This window comes from Mobula hypostoma, chromosome 6 (genome assembly GCF_963921235.1).
Source record: "Mobula hypostoma chromosome 6, sMobHyp1.1, whole genome shotgun sequence".
NCBI classification, from domain to species: Eukaryota; Metazoa; Chordata; class Chondrichthyes; order Myliobatiformes; family Myliobatidae; genus Mobula; species Mobula hypostoma.
Window position 1 is genome coordinate 43,736,978 of NC_086102.1, and position 21,230 is coordinate 43,758,207.

The 21,230-nt window shown below is 37.2% G+C and overlaps 1 protein-coding gene across 1 annotated transcript in view; it reads right to left on the reverse strand.

Annotated features, from left to right (window-relative positions):
- man1a2 (mannosidase, alpha, class 1A, member 2) overlaps nt 1–21,230 on the reverse strand; it is a 128,721-nt gene that overhangs the window by 96,073 nt on the left and 11,418 nt on the right. The window contains exon 2 of the mRNA XM_063050720.1: nt 8,754–9,009. Within this exon, the coding sequence (XP_062906790.1) occupies nt 8,754–9,009 (256 nt within the window). The remainder of the gene's footprint in view (nt 1–8,753; nt 9,010–21,230) is intronic.

Below are 21,230 nucleotides of genomic sequence, written 5' to 3' on the forward strand. Positions count from 1 at the left end.
CTTATATCAAACAGAGATACAGATATGAAATCTAATGTTAATTGCACTCATACATCGTACACTATGAAATTGGCTTAGATGCCAAGTACAAAACTTAGCAGTGCCAGAATGATTTAAGAATTATTAAAAGTAAACACTGACAATACCTATGAAGCAGTATCTATTCTGGCAAAAGTGTACCACAAATTCGAGAAACCATGGATGACAAGTTTCTAATTTCCTTCATTCCTTGTGCCCTTTACCAATTGTTCATTGCAACTTTCTAACAGGATGAGTAGAACTGTTAATTTAAAAGTCAAAATAGTTAAATAATTGTTAGGATTACATAATCCCAAAGGTGGCAACATTTTTCACTTTAATACCTTTAGTTGTTTGAGCAATTTTTTTTAATGTGTGAATTAATTAAATCTACAAACACAAAAAGCTGGAGGAACTCAGGAAGTTAGGCAACATCAATGAAGAGCAATAAATAGCTGATGCTTCAGCTGAGACCCTTTATCAGGACAGGAAAGGAAGGGGGCAGAAGCCAGAATAAGGAGCAGAAGGAGTACAAGATGGACAGGGAAGGTGGGTGATGGGGGGGGGGAATGAAGTGAGAAGTTGGGAGGTGATAGGTGCAAAAGGTAAAGGGCTGAAGATGGAGGAATTTATAGGAGAGCAGAGTGGACCATGGGAGAAAGGGAAGGGGGGGCGCCGGAGAGAGGAGACAGATAGCAGAGTAAGAGGGGAGCCAGAATGGGGAATGAAAAAAAAGAGGAGAGTGGGCAAAGGAAGAAAATACTGGAAGATGGAGAAATTAAAGCTCATTCTGTCAGGTTGGACACTACACAGACCGAATACAAGATATTTCGCCTACAAACACAGTGGCTTCATCGGGGCATTGAGGAGTTCTGTTTGAACTCACACATGTCAGTCCATCACCTCCTCTACTGCCACAATGTGGCCACTCTCAGGTTGGAGGAGCAACACTTCATATTTCATTAATAGTGTGAGCCTTGCAAGCTTTTTACATTCAAATTTTGATAACAAATCCTTGTGACCTGCTTCCTCTATATAGATAGCATCTGGTAGCACAGCATTACTCGGATTCTAAAATTCTATTTTAGTGGAACAATCCATATGCCAAGAGTGACGAAACATGAAACCAGAAACTGATTAATCTAAAAATCTACAAATTCATTTTCACTAACAAAAATGTAAGTGCAAAAACACTTAATGATCAGATGCTTATTTGTCAAAATGAAATACCATCTGAAAACTGAAAAATGATTTTGGACACAGAAATACTTTCTTCATTCAATTCAAAATGATATACAAGTTGAGGGCTTAATAATGAAGCTCTTTGTTAGCACCAACATCAAATTTGCATGCTATAAGAAAACGTATTTTCCTCCCTAAGAGGTCCCTTTCATCGTATCAATAAGCTACTAATAAAAGATTGAAAGTTGCAGACGTGAACAAGCATGATAAAGCTACCAATGACTTTCTATTTTTGAGGTTTCTTCTCACAATACTCAAAATAATCTATAAACTTTGTTTTCAATGTCACAACCTGGGTTTTCTTATCTATTTGTGCTATAACCCTATTCGAGCTCTCAGTTCTTTTTCTGCCGGTGTCTTAAATTTAAACAATCACCCTCAGAAGATAATTGGCAAGTCAGCCTTTTTGAACTACACTCCTAAACTGTAGAATTCAATAACTAAAACTATAAAAGATGCAGACTCAGCTGACTATTTTTAACCTTGCTTTTAACTAATATCTTTTTCTCTTTTATTTTGTTAATATCCAAATATTTTTTAACGATTGCACTTTATTCCACTGTAAAGCACTTGAACTACATTATCTGCATAAAAAGGGCTCTATAAATAAGTTATTATCTTCTTTTAGCCCCTCATATTGGGACCAAGTACTGAAAATGCTAGTGATTTGAAAGGATTGGGGGTTTCTGGCACAAAGAAATATTGGAACCAAAACTATTCTAAACCATTGAAAAAGTAGCCATTACACAAACTCAAAGAAGAAATAGTGGTCAGTCACCTGAAACTTAATAGAAGTTGGGTGATGCAATGAGACAATGATCCAAATGCAAGAGTAAATCAACAACAGAATGGTTTTAAAAGAAGAAAATGTGTGTTTTGCAATGGCCAAGTCAGAGTCCAGACTTTAACCCAATTGATGTACTGTGGCATGACCTAAAGAGGGCTGTTGATGCAAGGTATCCCAGAAATACTGATGAACTGAAACAATTTTGTACGGAGAAGTGGTCCAAATTTCCACCTCACCGTTGTGCAAGTTTGTTCAACAGCTACAGGAAATGTTTGGTGGAGGTTATTGCTGCTAAAGGAGGTTTTACCAGTTATTAAATACAAGGGTTCACATACTTTTTCCAGCCCTGAACTGTGAATAATTAAACTATGTGTTCAATAAACACATGAAAAGTACAATTGTTATTAGTTTAGGCAGGTTGTGTTTGTCTATCATTGCGACTCAGGTGACGATCAGACCACATTTTATGAGTAATTTTTGCAGAAAACCAGGTAATTGCAAAGGGCTCACAAACTTTTTCTTGCAACTGTAGCTAAGGTGCCTAAGACTTTTGCACAGTACTGTATTTATCAACATGAAGCAGAGGGTGAGTTTGTAAATCTGACGGGAGCAAAGGATGCTAGCAATGGCAAGGTGGAGTGCCATGGAGAGGTATGGGACAGGTAGCAGAGGAGTGCCAGGGGTGCAGCTAGGCGCAAGTGCACACCTAGCCCTGAGACACCAGCTGAGATCATTCCCACTGTCACTTCATATCAGAATCAGGTTTATCATCACTCATATGTCATGAGATTTTTTTCTGCAGCAACAGTACGCTGGAATACATAAAGTTACCACGGTACTGTGCAAAAGCCTTAGGTGCCCTCACTATATATACAGTACTATACAGGAGCAGAAGTAGGCTATTAGGTCCATTGAATCTGCTCCGCCGTTTCATCATGGCTGATCCATATCTTCTCAGTTCCTATGTCCCACCTTCTCTCCACATCCCTTCCTGCCCTGAATAGTCAAGAATCTATCAAGCTCTGCCTTAAATACACCCAATGACTTGGCCTCCACAGCCTCCTGTGGCAATGAATTCCACAGATTCACCACTCTCTGGTTAAAGAAATTCCTTCTAAAAGGACACCCCTCTACTATGAAGCTGTGCTTGCTGGCCCTTGACTCGCTACTTTAGGAATCATCCTCTCCACGTCCATTCTATCGAGGCCTTTCAACATTTGATAGGCGTCAATGAGATCCACCCTCATTCTTCTGAATTCTTGGGATTACAGGCCTAGCCATCAATCAGTCCTCATATGGTAACCATTCCATTCATTCTTGTGAACCTCCTCTGAACCCTCTCCAATATCAGCACAGTCTTTCTTAGATAAGGGGCCTAAAACTGCTCACAATACTCCAAGTGAGCCCTCACCAGTGCTTTATAAAGCCTCAACATTACATCCCTGCTTTTATATTCTAGTCCTCTACAAATAAATGCTGAAATTGCATTTGTCTTCCTCACCACTGACTCAACCCACAAATTAACCTTTAGGAAATCCTACATGAGGACTCCCAAGTCCCTTTGCATCTCAGACTTTTGAAATTTCTCTCCGTTCAGAAAAGAGCCTACACTTTTATTCCTTCTACCAAAGTGTATGATCAGACACTTCCCAATACTATATTCCATCTGCCACTCCTTTGCCCATTCTCTTAATCATTCAAGTCCTTCCGCAGACTCCCTGCTTCCTCAACACTACATACCCTCCACCTATCTTTGTATTGTCTGTAATCTTGGCCAAAAAAGCCATCATTTCTCTCATCCAAATCACTGACATACAATGCAAAAAGCAGTCCCAGCACAGATCCTTAATTACCAACAGCAAACCAGAAAAGGCTCCCTTTATTTCCACACTTCATTTCCTACCATTCAACCAATGTTCTGCCCGTGCTAGTAATACCATGGGCTCTTAACTTGCTATGCAGTCTCATGTGCGACACCTTGTCAAATGCCTTCTGAAAATCCAAGTATACATCACCTATTCTCTCTCGTCTATCCTGCTTGTTATTTCTTCAAATAATTCTAACAGATTTGTCAGGCAAGATTTTCCCTTAAGGAAACCATGTTGACTATGACCTATTTTATCATGTACCTCCAGGTACCCAGAAACCACATATTTAACAATCAGCTCCAATATCTTCCCAACCACTGAGAGACTCAATAGCCTATAATTTTCTTTCTTCCTGCCTCTCTCCCTTCTTGAAGAGTGGAGTGAAATTTACAATTTTCCAGTTCTCCAGAACCATGCCAGAATCTATTGATTCTTGAAAGGTTATTACTAATACCTCCGCAATCTCTTCAGCCACCTCTTTCAGAACCCAGGGGTGTAGGCCATCTAGTCTAGGTGATTTATCTCATGTATATATACAGTAGGTTCCTTTTAATTGGAACAAGTTGGGGCCAGTACATTTTGGCCAAATTAAGCAGCTGGCCCAATTAGCCAAAGTTTCATGGAAATACTTAGGGTACGAAAAGAATCAAAGTGAGTTAACAAATTACGTATTCAAATGAGATACAGAACAAAATTAGAAGATTACCAATATCATTACGGTCCTATAAAACTGTATTTTAGATCCTAATAGTTATCAACAGAGGAATTCATCCAGTGTACGCTGCCATGCTTTGTTGACTGATTGTAAATGAACAACATCAGTGTACACCGATAATAAACTACCTTTACACAATGCTTTAGACAAATGCAACTTCCAAATCTTCATTTCCACTGAAACAGTCAAATTCGTTAGTTCCTATTTTGCTGAAGTAGTGAAATTGTTTCATTTTCAATCCCAGCTGTTTCGGGCATCTCTAAGCCTTGTTAGATGTGCAAAGCTCACAACCCAAAGACAACCTTCTTGCCCTTTGTTGAGAATTCTAAACATGGCATTAGAGAATGGCCAGGAAGAACACAAATTCTGTATATGCAGTTAAACAACAACACTATAAACATCATAGGAACACAAACATATATGCTTAGGAATTAATTGCTACTATCTTTCAAAAGAAAATTATTAGAGAAACACCCTAATGAATTGAGTTGCACTCAGGCTAATAGCCACACTGTGAAATTTATTTATATACATCACTAAATGCATGACTTATAACACTTGAACACTCTGAAATATCTGCTCTACACGTCCATGTAGCCTAGGTCCAGATACAGATAGCTGAATGCCAGAGTTGAGGTTACGATTACAATCTTTGACATCAAGGCATTATTTCAGCTAGAATTGCATCAAAAAAAATCTGTTAAAAGGGTAAAATAGAAATACACCACACCTGGAGTTACTACTTTCACCAACTTCTTTCACAAGTGTCCTTCCTACTTTCTGCTTGCTGCATCATACCTGCCCACCATCTTCATGAATAGGAGGGACTGCTGATGGGTGCATAACACACAATGCAATTCACAACCCCTCAGACTGCAAAACCACACAACATTCAGGAATGAGCTAAGAAAGATTAACCGTTCAAGTGGCCATCTCATCAAAGAGTTTTACCACCCATGTTTGATTGACATTACTGCTGCTGAGATTCCATCATCAATATTGTGGGACTCTCAAATTACTGGAAGCATACAGAAGTTGAACCACATAAATACTGTAACTTTAAGACGGCTAAAGGCTGGATTTCTGGCAGAGGGCACCACAGCTGTTGTGTGTACATCTACAAAATGCATTGCAGTGTCCTTTATTACTTAGAAGTACAAGGATAACAGCCATATGAGAACACAAATTCTTCAAGAGCTGGAAATCCAGAGTAACCCACTCAAGATGCTGGAGCGTCTCAGCACATCAGGCAGCATCCACAGAGAGGAATAAAGAGTCTATGTTTTGGGCCAGGCCCTTTCATCGGGACATATGGGATCACAAGTAGCAAAAAGATGCAAATGCTGGAAATCTGAAATAAAAATAAAAAGACCAAAGATTCAGCAGGTTAAACAGATGCTGCCTGATCTGGTGAGAGTTTCCAGCAATTTTTATTTTACTACCACTACAAAGTTCTCCACCAGGCTCTAGAAGCCTGACTAAGAAATGCTCACTGTTCCTTATTTGGCAGAACATTTAAAATCCTGCTCAACATTTATGAAGTTACAACAATTTGATGACACACATCAATGATGCTGGCTCCACCCAAGCAACAATAAACAAAGAACTGTATACAAAAAAAAACTACCTGCTTTGTGTTTTCACTTTTAGCCATTAACTATGGCACTAGCTCTACTCTAGAAGCCTTAAAATGTGTTTTTTGGCTCTTATTACTATTTGGCAAATCTGTCAACTGTTTATTAAGAAATTTCAATCAAGTATCAACTTTGTTTCTTTCAGGTTCTTGCAGTGTAATACGCTGAACGTGCTGAGAACATTTTTTAAGTAATGTTGCTCAAGGGGGAATAATTTCCAGGGTGACCATTATAGAAGTCCTATTATCATTCTCATCATCACAGGAGACAAGCTGCATAAGCATGCATCTCCTGTCTTCTTTTATCGAGGGTAACAGATTTTTTCAATTACTTGCAATGCACTTTGAAATTATTTACAAAAGTGACAAATGCTTGCTGTATAGCTGGTATGCATGTGACAGCTGAGATTATGGAACTCTATTGCATAATGGCTCATCATGAGTTATCCACCTTGATTCAATTATTGCACCTTTGCCCAAAAACATAAATGAGTGACAGTCTCTTCAATGGCTTTTCTAAACATTTTGATGATATCTGTACTGCCCTAAAAGGTGAGACTGGATTTTCTTTTTATTTTGTTTAACTTAGACTTGTTCAACTACGCATTAATTTGTCCAGTAAAACCTTCTTTTGCCTTTACATGAAAATGCTAACATTATACTCCACTTCCCTCTAAAAGGCAATAACCAGTTAAATCACTCACAATTTGAATAACAATAGGAGATGGGGGGAGGGTTGAGGGAAGAAGGGAATGGGGAGCTAAGATCACAGCTGGCTGGCCATGTCTCACCTCATCAAATAATCAGACATTAGTCTATGCAAATCACTCACTGTCAACAAAGTAACTACGGCTACGTTAGTTACAGGATATAACATCAGTTCTACCACATCACCAAACCAGAAACCACGAATGCAAGTTCCTCACTTTTCCTCATGTATACCAAAATAGCCATGGCATGGAGAAATATGTAATGCCTTTGTGAAATCCAGTGCTAATCACGAATTAGTCCCTCAAATTATTGCATAATCTGCAAATTGAATTTTCAAGGAGTAGCTTCCACATCCAAATATTTCATACAAAACTTTAATGAGTTTCTTTTCTCTTCACCGTTTTTTTAAATCATTGCAATATAACCACTTAAGATTCATACTCTTAGATGTGTCCTGTAAATTGTGAATGGATGTACAAGAAATTATCTATCAACAAATGATATCAGAAAGCTCCGTAAGTGAATGCAGTCTGAAAATTTGGCAGCATTATTAATATATAGTTCAGATCCAGAGAAACTTGTCGATCCCAATCATACTACTCAATATTTACATAGAGTAACTGTTAAACCCCAAGCTACAAAAAAATTTAAATCAAGATGACATCAAAGAAAATTGTCAATTTATGACTGCTCAAATTGTCATTACAATATTTTTACTCTTAATTAGACTATGACTTCAAAATAAAGGTTCCCCACTACCAGATTATATGCTTATAAGTATGTGGGAAACATATAGTAATGCACAAGGCATTAAACTGTGAGCATCAGCCTGGAAAGATGTACATATGCAAAATATGAAAACCAATTAGCACAGGACTTGGAACCAATATACGCCTTGAAAAACAATACACCAGAATTTACTGCAATAAGAACTGAGGCGAACAACACTCACTGTTATGTATAAATCAGGCAGCATTTCAGATAAGCAACAAAAAGCACTAAAATTTGTTTTTTTTAAAGTCTTCATAACTGCAAGAGAATTGAATTTTGGAATATGAATTTTTAGTACAGACACGATAATTTATAAAGTAAATCTCCAACTTTCTCACTTTATATTTGCCCACTATAGCCCACTTTAGTCCAAATACTTTTTTGACTGGATGCTAAGTTTTAATTATTAACAATTCACCTCATTGCCACAAGAAAGCAAGAGGGGGCTACCATTCTTTCTGAGCTTATGAGCATTGGAGATTTACATTCTCAAAAAATTCAGAAATAGTTCCTTTTCCCTTGATAAATGAATGGGCAAACAAATATCTATCAAATGGCAATTTGTACATTAAATTCTGGCTCAATCATCTGTTTTAATATTGTTAGATATGATAGACACTGGCCAGGACACCAAGGAAAAGTGCATGGTTACTATTTGGATGGCATTATTGGATCCAATGGGAAAAAAAGGACAGATGAGTTTTGGTTGAACATCTCATCCAAAAGCTGCCTTTCTTAGTGTTCATCATCCATCATTACTGCACCGGATTAAGACTGAAGTGGGCTGCAAACCTTCTGAATTGAGTTGAAAGTAATCACCCACAGCTTACGCTATTGTACAGGATACATAAAACACTATGTAAAAGCAAACACTGAAGCAGGGTTATTCAGTTCATCTCAGTACAAATCTTCAATAAATAAGCGATGAAATGGGCAAGAGGAAAATTGCTAAGAGCTACTGTCATTCCAGTTTAAACAATAAACTAGTTTTTCATGCATCTCATATACCTCTTTAATCTTCTCTTGCTTTTCTCTGGTATCTGGATCACCAGGGTCTCCATTATTGATTCCCACCAGTTTTGGAATAGCTACTTGTGGTAATTGCTTGCCTTCTCTTTTCTTCGCATCCTGTGCCACTCGATTTTTCGCTGTCTGAATCTCAGCACGGATTTGATCTTTGGATTTTTTCAGTTTCTCCTTTGCCTCTTCTAGAGCTCTCTCGTGATCTGCCCTGATCATTTTCCGCAGTTGTTCCTCTTCCTCCCTAGGGAATGGATGAAGACTTCAATTTTTCAATAACAGACCTCTCCATACTAGTGACTTAGTTTAAAAGCACCATTTCAGAATCTAAATGTTACAAGCCTAAGAATTATATTAACTTGCTTAGTTGAGAAAATGCAGTATCAGAATATCAAAATTTATTTTTCCAAGTTATGAGTTCATTTAGTTAATAGATATAGTTGCAATAGTCCAGGCCAAAATTCAAAGATTAAGTCTCTCATGTTTAGCTGTGCAGATATTTGCCACATTATACACAAGAAGACAACCCCAATAAGCATGACCTCAAGAAAGATAAGTCTTTATAAATAACATTTTCAGGAATGCAGCATTCCAAAAATGCTTACACAAATACATCAACATATTGGTCTAAAATTGGCATACACTACCTTGTGAACTTCCAATTGCAGTATTTGATATAGCATTAATGTTGGAAAATATATCTTTCAGTGAAGAAAGATGTACAAAACCATAGTTTCCAATGCTCTGGAATGGTTAAAAGGGCAAATAGAAGCACAGGATTTAAATAGAAAACTTGAAAGCATGTAAAGTGAGCAACTAACAGATAACGGGAAACTGATCAAAGGTGTCAGAGATGGAAAGATATTGAGGAAGTAATTACTGAGGGCCCAGGGATTTAAAATTCACAACCCAAATTTTAAAGAACCCGAGAACTCAATCATTTCAGGACAACAAAAAGCAGACCTAAGACAGGATACAAACACAGGAAAGCACAAGTATCTTTTTAAATCAATATTGAATTTTTCAGCTTCAGGTAGCTAATTTTCCCTGCACTAGGATGAGCCATTTCTGCTGTAAATCAAACATTAGTGATATTGACTTCATTTTGACTCACTCTCATGCTGAATATTTCTAGCATTTCAGATTTCCAGCAGCTGCACTCTCTTTTCCTGATCTTTCTGACATTAATTACCTTTCAAAAGATTTTAATAAGAAATGGACTGAGGTAGGGCTTGAGATGGAAATAAGCAGTGACAAGTGGATACGCAGTCTAGTAGTTTAGACTAAAACTAAAGATCGCAAACTCAATCAATAACATGTTAAAAGTTTAAACAACTGAAACATGGTAATATAGATTTTATTTGGTTACAATTTTTTTATTCCTCCAATAAATCAGAACACCAAGGGATTCCCTTGATTTAAAAAGTTGCTGCACACAAGTATCAACCAGTCATTAATTTTCACAATACAACTCTTGGCTTCACAAGAGGTAGATTATGATAGTACAGTGGGCCATCCGTTAATTGGGACAGTCGCTTATTTGGGACAACTCAAAGAACAAAAATTAATCCAGAAAATAGCCAGGATACCCTTCATTTGTTTGAGACATTGTGCTGCTTAATTGGGACAGGAAACTGTACGCAAGTTTCTAACTAGCATTAGTCACATGCACTTGTATAACCGTTATACCACACCGGGCTCAGAGTGAACAGTTTTTAAGTAGTGCCTACCACGTGTTTATGTTCGAAAAATGCAGTGATTTCTGCCACTGATAATTGTCCAAAAAAAGCTGCAAGACAATTCATAACTGCTTTGTTCACTATGTCATGTCTGGAGGTAATAGAAATGGCTGACAGTGAAACTGAAATCACTTCACTATTTCAACAAGTTTGAAACTATAACGAATTTGAAGGCAATGACAATCATCTTAAATGTTACAATGAAAATGAACTCCTGGAGGATACAATTGTCGACAGCATTGCATGTAGGCAGTCCATTATGTGAACTAGGTGCCTGTGCTGATTTTCTTCATTTACAATCATAAGAACACCGCAACATAAACTGGATGAATTCCTCCATCAATAACTATTAGGAACTAGTAGCTTTATAGTACTGTGGTAGTACTGGTAGTATTCTGATTTGTTTTGTATTTCATTTAAATACACAAGTTCTTACTCAGCTAAATGTCTTTCTTATACCTTTTTAACTATTTCCAAGCAGCTTTGACTAATTGGGGCAGCCACATAATTGGGAGAAAGTCTACTGGACCTGATGTGCCCCAATTATCCAGAATCCACTGCAATTTCCGTTTTGAAAACTTGCAATGTCCATAAGCATAATCGAAAAAAACAATGAGTTCAGTAAGACCTGTCTGCCAAAAATTAATTTGTTAATAACATGCTCAAATCATAATAGTCAAGGCAAAGAGAAATATTAGGCAACAGATGGCAGGAGCATAGGGCAAGCACCTCATGGAATAAAACATTGAAAAAATGTGTCCAACTACTGCCGGTAACTTTAATACCCAAAAAGGATCTTCAACGCTCTAGTTCAGATATAATTTCCAGAACCATAGCACGCCAACAGAAAATTCAGGCATTATTAAATAAATCACATCTACCATAGCTTATTAAATTAGTCGGCCAGCTTTCTGAACCACATAAATGCAACAATTTAGCTCACTATAATCAGCACACAAAAGAAACAAACTCAAACATGCTTTGGGTCAAAACCTTTAAACATTCCATAGGAATATACTGTTAATAAAAAGGATCTCTTTTCTCGGTTTTAACACAAATACTCATTTTTTTTTAAAACTCCAAAGGACTATGTAGAATATTATTAATTGCTTTATCAATGGTAGGGGAGGGGAATAATGTTTTAATGTCCACTGATAAAGCAATTAAGTCAGAAGTTGATGACAAATACCAAGAATTTACATTTTCATTCACATTGTTCTAATTCTGCATGTTTCTAAACTTGAACAGACTCCTGAAAATTGCATTGATTTGTCTCAGGCATGGTTCAGTGGCATAATAGTGATGAAAAAGACTAGAAAAATATGTGCAGAAAAAAAGCAAAAGTGTTTAGTATCACAAATATGCTATATTAAGCTTAGTAAAACATTGGATGAATGTCTGAGGGTAAAATGACCATTTAACTCTTTCTGAACCCTTAGCATGTGGGATCTGCATGTCTGTTAGTGATTAATGTTTGCACAATGTCTGTAAAAGGGTAACACTGTTAATGACTGTAGAATGATTGCTAATAGCAGCTGGATTCTGGATTCTGTTATGGATTCAGTCTCATCACTTATATATAATATTAATGTTCTTTTCTAAGGCCAAAGGAATGTTATGTGCTTCGAGATAATGGGGAGTTACCATTACAGTGTCGAATTGATTTACAAGAATTGTGTTAATATACACAGAATGTGTTCGAAAAAAGACAGGCTGTGTTGAGACAAAAGATCAAAGAGCTTATCTTTTGGTTGCTCCGCGCACATGAAACTCATTTATTGGGATGCCTTTTCCTGCTTTATTGGACTTCAAACGAAGCCAAAAATCGCGATCAATGCCTCGGACCAGGGGTGGGTTCCCGAGCGAGTTGGAATTCAAGAGCTCCCCCGAACAATGACAATCAAGTGGTGACTAAGAATCATGAGGCCCGATATCTTTGTGACTTGCTAGGTCGTATTTTTGAGTAGTTTATTTGTGCTTTCTATTTTATGACAACAAACAAGGCTTAAGTTACTTTGTTGTTCTTGTACAATTGTTACATCTCCACGACACTCAAATGTGAAATTATAAACTTTGGTGCATATTCATAAAAAATCAAGAAAATAAAACTTTTCTCACAGTGAGACTTTTGTTGCTGCACTAACAATAAGAAATATTTTATACCCTGTTTGAATTTGGTTGCTTTGAGAGATATGCGTAGCACTAGTTCCATAAATCTACTCCTGCAATTAAACTTGACCAATTTCATTATTGAAAATGACTCAAATTCAGTTTGTCAAATGTTACAGTCTGCATACGTCATAAATTTTTGCAATTTCTTCAAATGGTGTGAAATCTTAAAGAAAATTGTTCAGTAAATGAACCAATAATATTCGAAAATTGTACTGGAATGCCTGTCTTTTCAGGAATGCCAATATCTGTGTATGTGTTTTTTTTAGGTTTGGAAACTATTTAAAAGTGCTATTTTCAGCATCACGTTCAAATATAGTGTTTGACTTCAAAGGCTTTTAGATTATCAAACATAAAATTGAGCATTTTGTCAGATCCCTTTAACTATACGTTCAAATCATTTAAATGTCAGGAAAAAATCTGCAAAAAATATCAATCTACAAATCCACATAATATTATACAATTCTTAACAAGAAAAATTTTTATTCATCAAAAACAGATAAATTTCATCCAAACGTCAAACAAATTGTTGACAGAACCTCGACTAAGCTAATGGACATTGTTGTATGTCAGTAGCCTTATGTACACGGAATTCACCTTGCTCTCTAAATAGTGAAATTGAATTTTTTCCCCAAAGCATGCCCCAAAATAAAATAATTATGTTGGTTACAATTTTCATCATTTCTTCAACTAACGCTAGCTTTTGCACATAATCTAACAAGAGCCTTCCAGTAGATGCCCAACTTATTTTGCAAGCAAATTTGCCTCTTTACCAGTTGGCACAGAAACTATTTTTGAAAGGTTAACCAGACAATTCCTTTAATACTGCCTTACACATTTCAACCACTGTGATGTATTCAGGAAATATTATAAAGGTAATCAGTTCTTTGCACATTTCATTATTGCTACAAAATCCAGCAATAATGGCAAGTCTGGCTGATGTAATATCAGTGCTCTCATCCAGACAAATGAAAGAAATTTACATGAACTATAATCCTTTGTCAGCTGTTCTGCTATATTTGTTCCCTTCATTAATATTCTATCTATTACTGTGCTTCTGCTCACTGGCAAATCCTTAATACACTGAATATTTTTTCTTTCTGGAAAACCATCAAAAAAAGCATACTCTAGCCAAAATTCTTTAATATATTCACCATCGAGTGGCTTTCCATGTTGAACAATAATCTTTGAAATCTAAAAACTACCAGGAACTATGTTTTAATTATCTGAAATAAATGTCATCAAGATATTTAAATACATTATTTTGTTGCTGATTTCTCGAGAAATGTGGTTTTTGTTCTTGCTTACTTTTCCCTCAAAGCCATTTCATAATTTCAAATTTCATAATGCCACATTACAAGGGAAGTCCTGCACACTGTTTCAGATCATAATACTTTATCACCCTTTGTAATCATGCTAAATCTTTCACTCCACCACTCTTGAAAATCTCTGCTGCCTCTCCCATCATCTGAACATTTTTCTTTCTTTGCTGGTGTATCCGACATTCTGAATAAGCTGAAAAGCATAAAACAATTTAGAACTATCTTACCAATAAATTTAAGTAACACAGCTTCATTTGGCAGTCAAGATTATAATGTCTCTTTTTATGATGGGTCAACTTCAGAAAAATCGAGAGGCAGCACTGCATGCTGAGTGCCAACAAAATTTTTCTACATGCCAATTTGGGCACGTGCCATAGGTTCGCCACCCCTGTAAAAGTGATCACAACATGAACAGCAGAGATCCTTCATTTGAAATTTCAGTTTTCAATGTATATTCTGGACAATGTTCCTCACCCTCTGCATGCCACTTTGGCTGAACAGGGAAGCATCTTCAGTAATAGACTAAAACAACTGCACTGCTCCAAAGAGCATTATATGAGGTCATTCTTACCCTCAGCCATTAGGATCCACAATGATTCAGCCTATAGCCACAGAAGTGATGGCCCCCTCCTGTTTTTCTGTTTAAACTTTGTTTACTACACCCTTTACAATATTATCATCACTTCTTCTCTGGATGGAGTGAATGTACACCCATTACTGTATAATATTACTGTAATTCTTGCACTACCATCATATCAATGTGATCTTGGAAATCTTATTTTTAAGGGAATTTTTTTAAATTCTTTCTTGCTTCTCTTCTAATATTTGTACATCTATGCACTTGTAATGCTACTGGGACAATGTAATTTCCCTTGGGATCGATAAAAGTATCTAACTATATACAGCCTTAATGGTGCATTGGGCAAGGCAGATTAGGAAATTAGATAAAAAGGCTTCCGAGAGAATAAACAAATATAAAAAAAATTGAAAATTTTTAACTGCTAGGTATTTTATTGAAAAATAAAAAAAATCAATCAGGGAAGCGATCTTTAACTAAGAAGAGAGGAAAGAAATTTTTGGTCTAAAGCAACAGGCTTATTGTTACTAAGGCAAATAGCAATCCTGGGGATTGAGCTTTAAAAAGCTGCAGCAATGAATCAAAAAAAAGACACAGATGGAAAGCACTGATTATGAGCATAAGTAAGTTAAACAAAACAAAAATTCTAAGAGGTTCATAACTATGTATGAAAGGAAATTAAATAGTCACCCCATAAAGCTAAAAGCACAAGAAATGATAATGATGAATAAAGAAATTTCCAATGCATTAAACAAATATTTTACTTACATCTTCACGGCATTGCAGAAAATGAAGAGGAACCAAAAATCTAAGAATACCAAGGAACTTGAAAATCATTAATATAACCACTAATAAAATAGAGGAAGAGAGGAATTAAAACCAAAATCCTGGATACACTACATTATATCTCAGTAAACAAAGATGTGGCAAGAAAGAGTGAATGCTTTAATAATGAACTTTCAAAATTCTGGAACAGTACAACAGATTGGAAGGTTTCCAATGCAAAACAATTTTAAGAAAAAATAATAATTAGGAACTATAGGCTCACTTAGAATTGTATCAGTTATTAAAAATAAAAACCGGATGAACATGAATAAACACTGGATAAATTCAGGTCGGGCAGCACTTGTGGAAAGGGAGTCACATTTTAGGTTTACATCCCTTCGTAAGAACTAGGAAAAAGTGAAAACACTTCAAATGTATTTCCCCTTCACAGTCACTGCCAGACCTAATGAGTGTGTCTAGCATTTCCTTCATAAATTTTGGATTCCCTTCATTTGCAGATTTTTAATTTTCAGTTGTTGTAAAATTGCTGGGGTACACTATTGTGGATGTATAACAAAACATATATAAAAATAATTATGTTTAGAAAGAGACGACGTCTTTTTGAAGGTTTTAAAAAACCAAGATGATTTTTTCTTGTGTGCATAACTAGAGAAGGGAACCTATATGCACTTATTTGAGATTCCAAATTCAATGTCAGAGGACACATCACTATATAACAGGCTCTAAGAGTTGCAGATAGACAATTAAAAGGTCAAAACAAGGGATGAAAGTAAATAAGTAATTTTCAGATTGCCAAACTGATGGGGAAAGGTGGAGTGGCGGAAACTAAGGATTAAATCGTCAGCTTTTCACAAATTGTATCAATAATCTGTGATAAAAAGGCAAGTGTATAAACACAAACTCATTTACAAATGATGTAGGATTAATGGGTGGTTGATAATCAGCAAGAATTCAGAGGGCCAAAGAGCCTATTCTCAAACTGTTTCCCTCTATGATAATGCTGAATTGGAAAGTGAGCTGAGAGAAGAACAAACTCTGCAAAGATGTAATAGCAGGTTAAGCAAGTGGAAAACCTGACAGATGGAAAACAGAAAACAGATGATTTAATTTGTGTTCTTCTGAATCTACATGTCTGTTATGCTAATGCAGGTTTTTCGCTGAACTTGTACTTCACCATACTTGTGCATATGACAATAAACTCCACTTGATATGACATGAATATCTTTATCTGTAGAATGAATGCATAGTGCAGAGGGATCTGGGTTGCTTAGAAAGCAAATAGCAATGCGAATACCTTTATCGCAAAGGGTTTGCAGTACAGAAAGTTAGAAGTCTTACTGCTATTATATACAAGCTCATATGTGGTACTAAATTCACTTTTGGACACAATTTCTGTAAAAAGGTAGCTTGGCAGTGCAGTCAAAAATTTATAAGACTGGTCTATGAGCAGACACCCAATAAAAACTGCTTAAGTAGACATCACAAGTATGAGAAGCAATGCTATTAAAACAAATAATGTTCACAAGAAATGACAACATAGAAGCCAAAAGGCTGCTCCTCCAGCTATAGACCTTGAGGCAGGCGGGGTAACAACTGCATTTACTTAATTTTGCGTAAAGAGCTTTAACAGGATTCACTTTCTTTACAAAACTGTGTTCCCTTCCAAAAGACTGGGATGCTGCCTTCAAGGCTATTGTTCCCACATGCTTCAAAGCAGCCACCATAAATAATCCCTATACCAAAGAACTCTACATCTTTAAATGACTACCGTCCATTGGCACTGAGACTTTGAACAGCTAAAAACAGTACATCAAAAACTCCATTCCTGCCAGATCGGACACTCATCAATATGCTTATCGAGAGAACCACTCCACGACAGGACATGTCAGAATGCTGTTTCTGCATTTCAGTTCGGCCTTCAACACAATCGTCCCACAGATTTTGTGAACAAACTCCTACTGCCCAGGCTACGTCCACACTACGCCAGATAGTTTTGAAAACGCCGGTTTCGAGTAAAAACGACAGGCATCCACACTAAGCGCTTTTCAAAATATCTCTGTCCACATTACACGGATATTTGGGCGAATCTCCTCCTACTGGGCATGCACAGGACACACAGAAAACAAGCGAAGAGGAAACGGTATACTTAGTGCGCGTCTGTCCAGTGACAGAGTAGAAAAACTTAAAAGGAATTGCTCTTGGCTCTCACGCAGGAGGACGTAAAACTAAAAAGAAACAAATACTGGAGCATATGGAGGCAACCGACAGGGAGTTCACGGACAGTATGACCCAGCTGACGCCAAACATTGAAAAACTGACTAACTCTGTTGCATTAATAAAGCACCTTGTTAAATGTATAAAATATGCCTGCATCAGTGTTATCTTGTATTTCCATACAACAGTACTTGCATAAATAGGTCAACCACCTTGGTTCTTGGTTCCTGATCCTCCAAAATATTCAGCATGGAATTTAAACTGGAGGTGACGAAGCGTGTTTTCTGTCCTTACCTTCATACAAGGACAGAAAACAGGGCAAAGTGAGTATACTTATTTATTCAGTAAGCTATGGGTCAAAGTATTTGGTGAGTACATTTCTAACCCTTCTGGCTTCAGTCTCGTTGCCGTCTGTTCTGAAATTGTTAGGTTCTGTGAAGCGCAGAATCAAATATCGCTGTGATGATTGTACACTCCAGTATCAATTGTTTGGCGACAATAAAGTAATAATAATAATAATCATAAAAATAAAACAATGAAATGCTGTGCTGCCACCATCTGTTGCGGCACGTCATGACAGCGGTTTTAAAAAACTCTGGTTACCCCATACAAACTGCAACGGATGTTAGGCATTTTCAGATTTATTCACTCTGGAGACCGTTTCTGAAAACCTCTGTTTTCAAGGGCTGAAAACGCCGTTTCAGTGTGGACGGAAGGTCAAAATTATCCGGCGTAGTGTGGACATAGCCTGAGTCTAAATACACCACTGTGTGTTGAACTTCCTAACCATTAGACCTCAGATAGTCAGAATGCACAACTGCTCCTCCCTCCCCATCATCCTCAGCACGGGTGCCCCACAGACCTGTGTATTGAGCCCAATGCTGTACACTCTGCTCACACACAACTGCACAACTAAACACCCAAGTAATCACATTGTCAAGTTCGCCGATGACATGACAATGGCAGGTGGGGCTCGCCATCAACCGCTATGAGACAACCTACAGAGGTGGTAATGAGCTCAAAACCGGGTGTCAGGCAAATAACCTCTTCCTCAATGTCAACAAGATAAAGGAGATTGTTACTGATTTCTGAACTTGCACCACTCACACCCCTGTCAATGTACATCCCACACAAACTCTTATAGTCCCAGAACACATTCTACACAATCAAGAAAGCTCATCAACACCTCTACTTTCTGAGAAGGCTGCAGAGAGTTGGACTATGCACAGCAATAGAACATAGAACAGTACAACACAGAAACAGGTCATTCAGCCCAGTGTTGTACTGAACTAACTAAAATAGTAATCAAATGGTTAACAAATCTCTTCTGCCTACACAAAGGTGATATCCCTCAATTTTCCTCAACTTCATGTTCCTATCTAAACATCTCTTAAAAGTCTCTAATGTTCCTGCCTCTACCCCCACCCCAACACTCTAAAACTTGCCCCTCATCTTCTTTGAAATTATTCCCGCTCATCTTAAATGCATGCTATCTGGTGTTATGACATTACAACTTTTGGAAAAAATATTGTCTCTCTCCTTTATCCATGACTCTGCTGCTCCAGAAAAGACAACTCCAATTTGTCCAATCTCGAGTTATAGTACATGCCCTCTAATCCAGAAAGCATCCTGATAAACCGCATCTACATCTTCTCCAAATTCTTAACATCCTTCCTATAATGGGACGACCAGAAATGCATTCAATACTTCAGATGTCTTATCCACTGTAACAACCTGTGTAACACTTTCAGGGAGCTATAAACTTGGACCCCAAGATCCCTCTGCTCATAAACACTGAAAAGGATCTTGCCCTTAAAAGTGTTAACATCTCTTTGCATTTGACCAAGGTGCAAAACTTCACATTTGGCTAGGTTAAACTCTATTTACCATTTCTCTGCCCATATCTGCAAGTGTATAGCCTGTCTTCTATACTATCCACAATCTTTATATCATCTACAAACCTACTAAACCCACCCATCTACATTTTCATCCAGGCCATTAATATACATCACAAACAGAAGAGGTCCTGGAATAGATCCCTGCAGAACATCACTAGTCACAGACCTCCAGATGGTATAAGTCCTATCCACCACCACTATGCTTTCTATGGGCAAGACAATTCTGAATATAAATGGCAAATTCAGGGTGGATCCCATACATCCTAATCTTCTGGATGAACCTCCCATGAGGGACCTTGTCATATGCCTTACCAAAATCCATGTAGAGAACATCCACAGGTCTACCTTCATCAATCATGCTCATAACCTTGTCAAAAAAACTCAAGTTAGTAAGAAATGACTTGCCCCACACAAAGCCATGCTGGTTCTCCCTACTAAGGCAATGGTTTTCCAAGTGCTCCTAAATCCTATCCTGAAAGATTCTTTCCAGTAACTTCTGACATGAGATCTATAGTTTCCAGGATTATCCCTTGGTCCCTTTTTGAAAAATGGAACATTAGCTGCTTGCCAGATCTTGGGAGCCTCATCTTCGCTGGAGAGTTTACGAGAGTTTAAATGCCATCTATAAATTTTCTGGCAATACAACCACTGTAGGCAGAGATTCACAACAACAACCCTGCACTCAACGTCAGTAAGAACAAAGGACTGATTGTTGACTTCAAAGGAAGGAACATACACCAATCATCAGAGGAATTAGAAGTAGAAAGAGTGAGCAATTTTAAAATCCTGGGTGTCAGTATCTCTGAGGATCTAAAATGAGCCCAACATATCAATGCAACTATAAAGAAGGCATGACAGTGGCTATTTTTCATTAGGAGTTTGAGAAGATTTGGTGTACCTGCAAAACCACAAACATTTCAGCAGATGTACTGTGGAGAGCATTCTAACCTGGCTGCATCACTATTTGGTATGGGGAGAGGGGGGCTACTGCACAGTAGATGTACTGTGGAGAGCATCACTATTTGGTATGGGGAGAGGGGGGCTACTGCACAGCAGATGTACTGTGGAGAGCATTCTAACCTGACTGCATCACTATTTGGTATGGGGAGAGGGGGGCTACTGCACAACAGTACACAGCAGTGTACACTGGATGAATTTTTCCATCAATAACTATCAGGAACTAACGCGGTTAGTCTTTTTATGCGTTTTTAACTATTTCCATGATACTTCGGCTAATTGGAGAAGCCCCTTAACTGGGCCAAATTGTACTGGACCAATTTGTCCCAGCTAACCAGAATCCACTGTAACTCAAAATAACCAGCTACAATAAATGCTGAAAATTTTGTCTGGATACATCAAAACCATCAAGCAATTGACAGAGAATCACTAATTTGACATTTCCTTCAGTTTATATTTTGCTATTGTGAGAAAAGTTTTAAAAAATTTGAGTTCTTCACATTAAATTTATTTCCACAGATGTTCCTAACAATTTAAGAGTTTTGGTTTCACTTTTTCAGAATCTTCAGTTTGTTCAAATTTTAAATCACTATTATGCCTTATAAATGACACTTATAAGTTTTGAACAGCATGAAAAGTCTTAACTAGTGCAGAATAATTTGCCCCAAATGTCTTTTATATCTGTGGAAGTCCTATTCCTCAGAATAAATGTATAAAATTCCACTGATTAAAAAAAGCTTTTTTTTAAAAAAAGACACAATTGTTGTCACGATCCTTTAGTCATACTGGGTGCTTGGACAGAT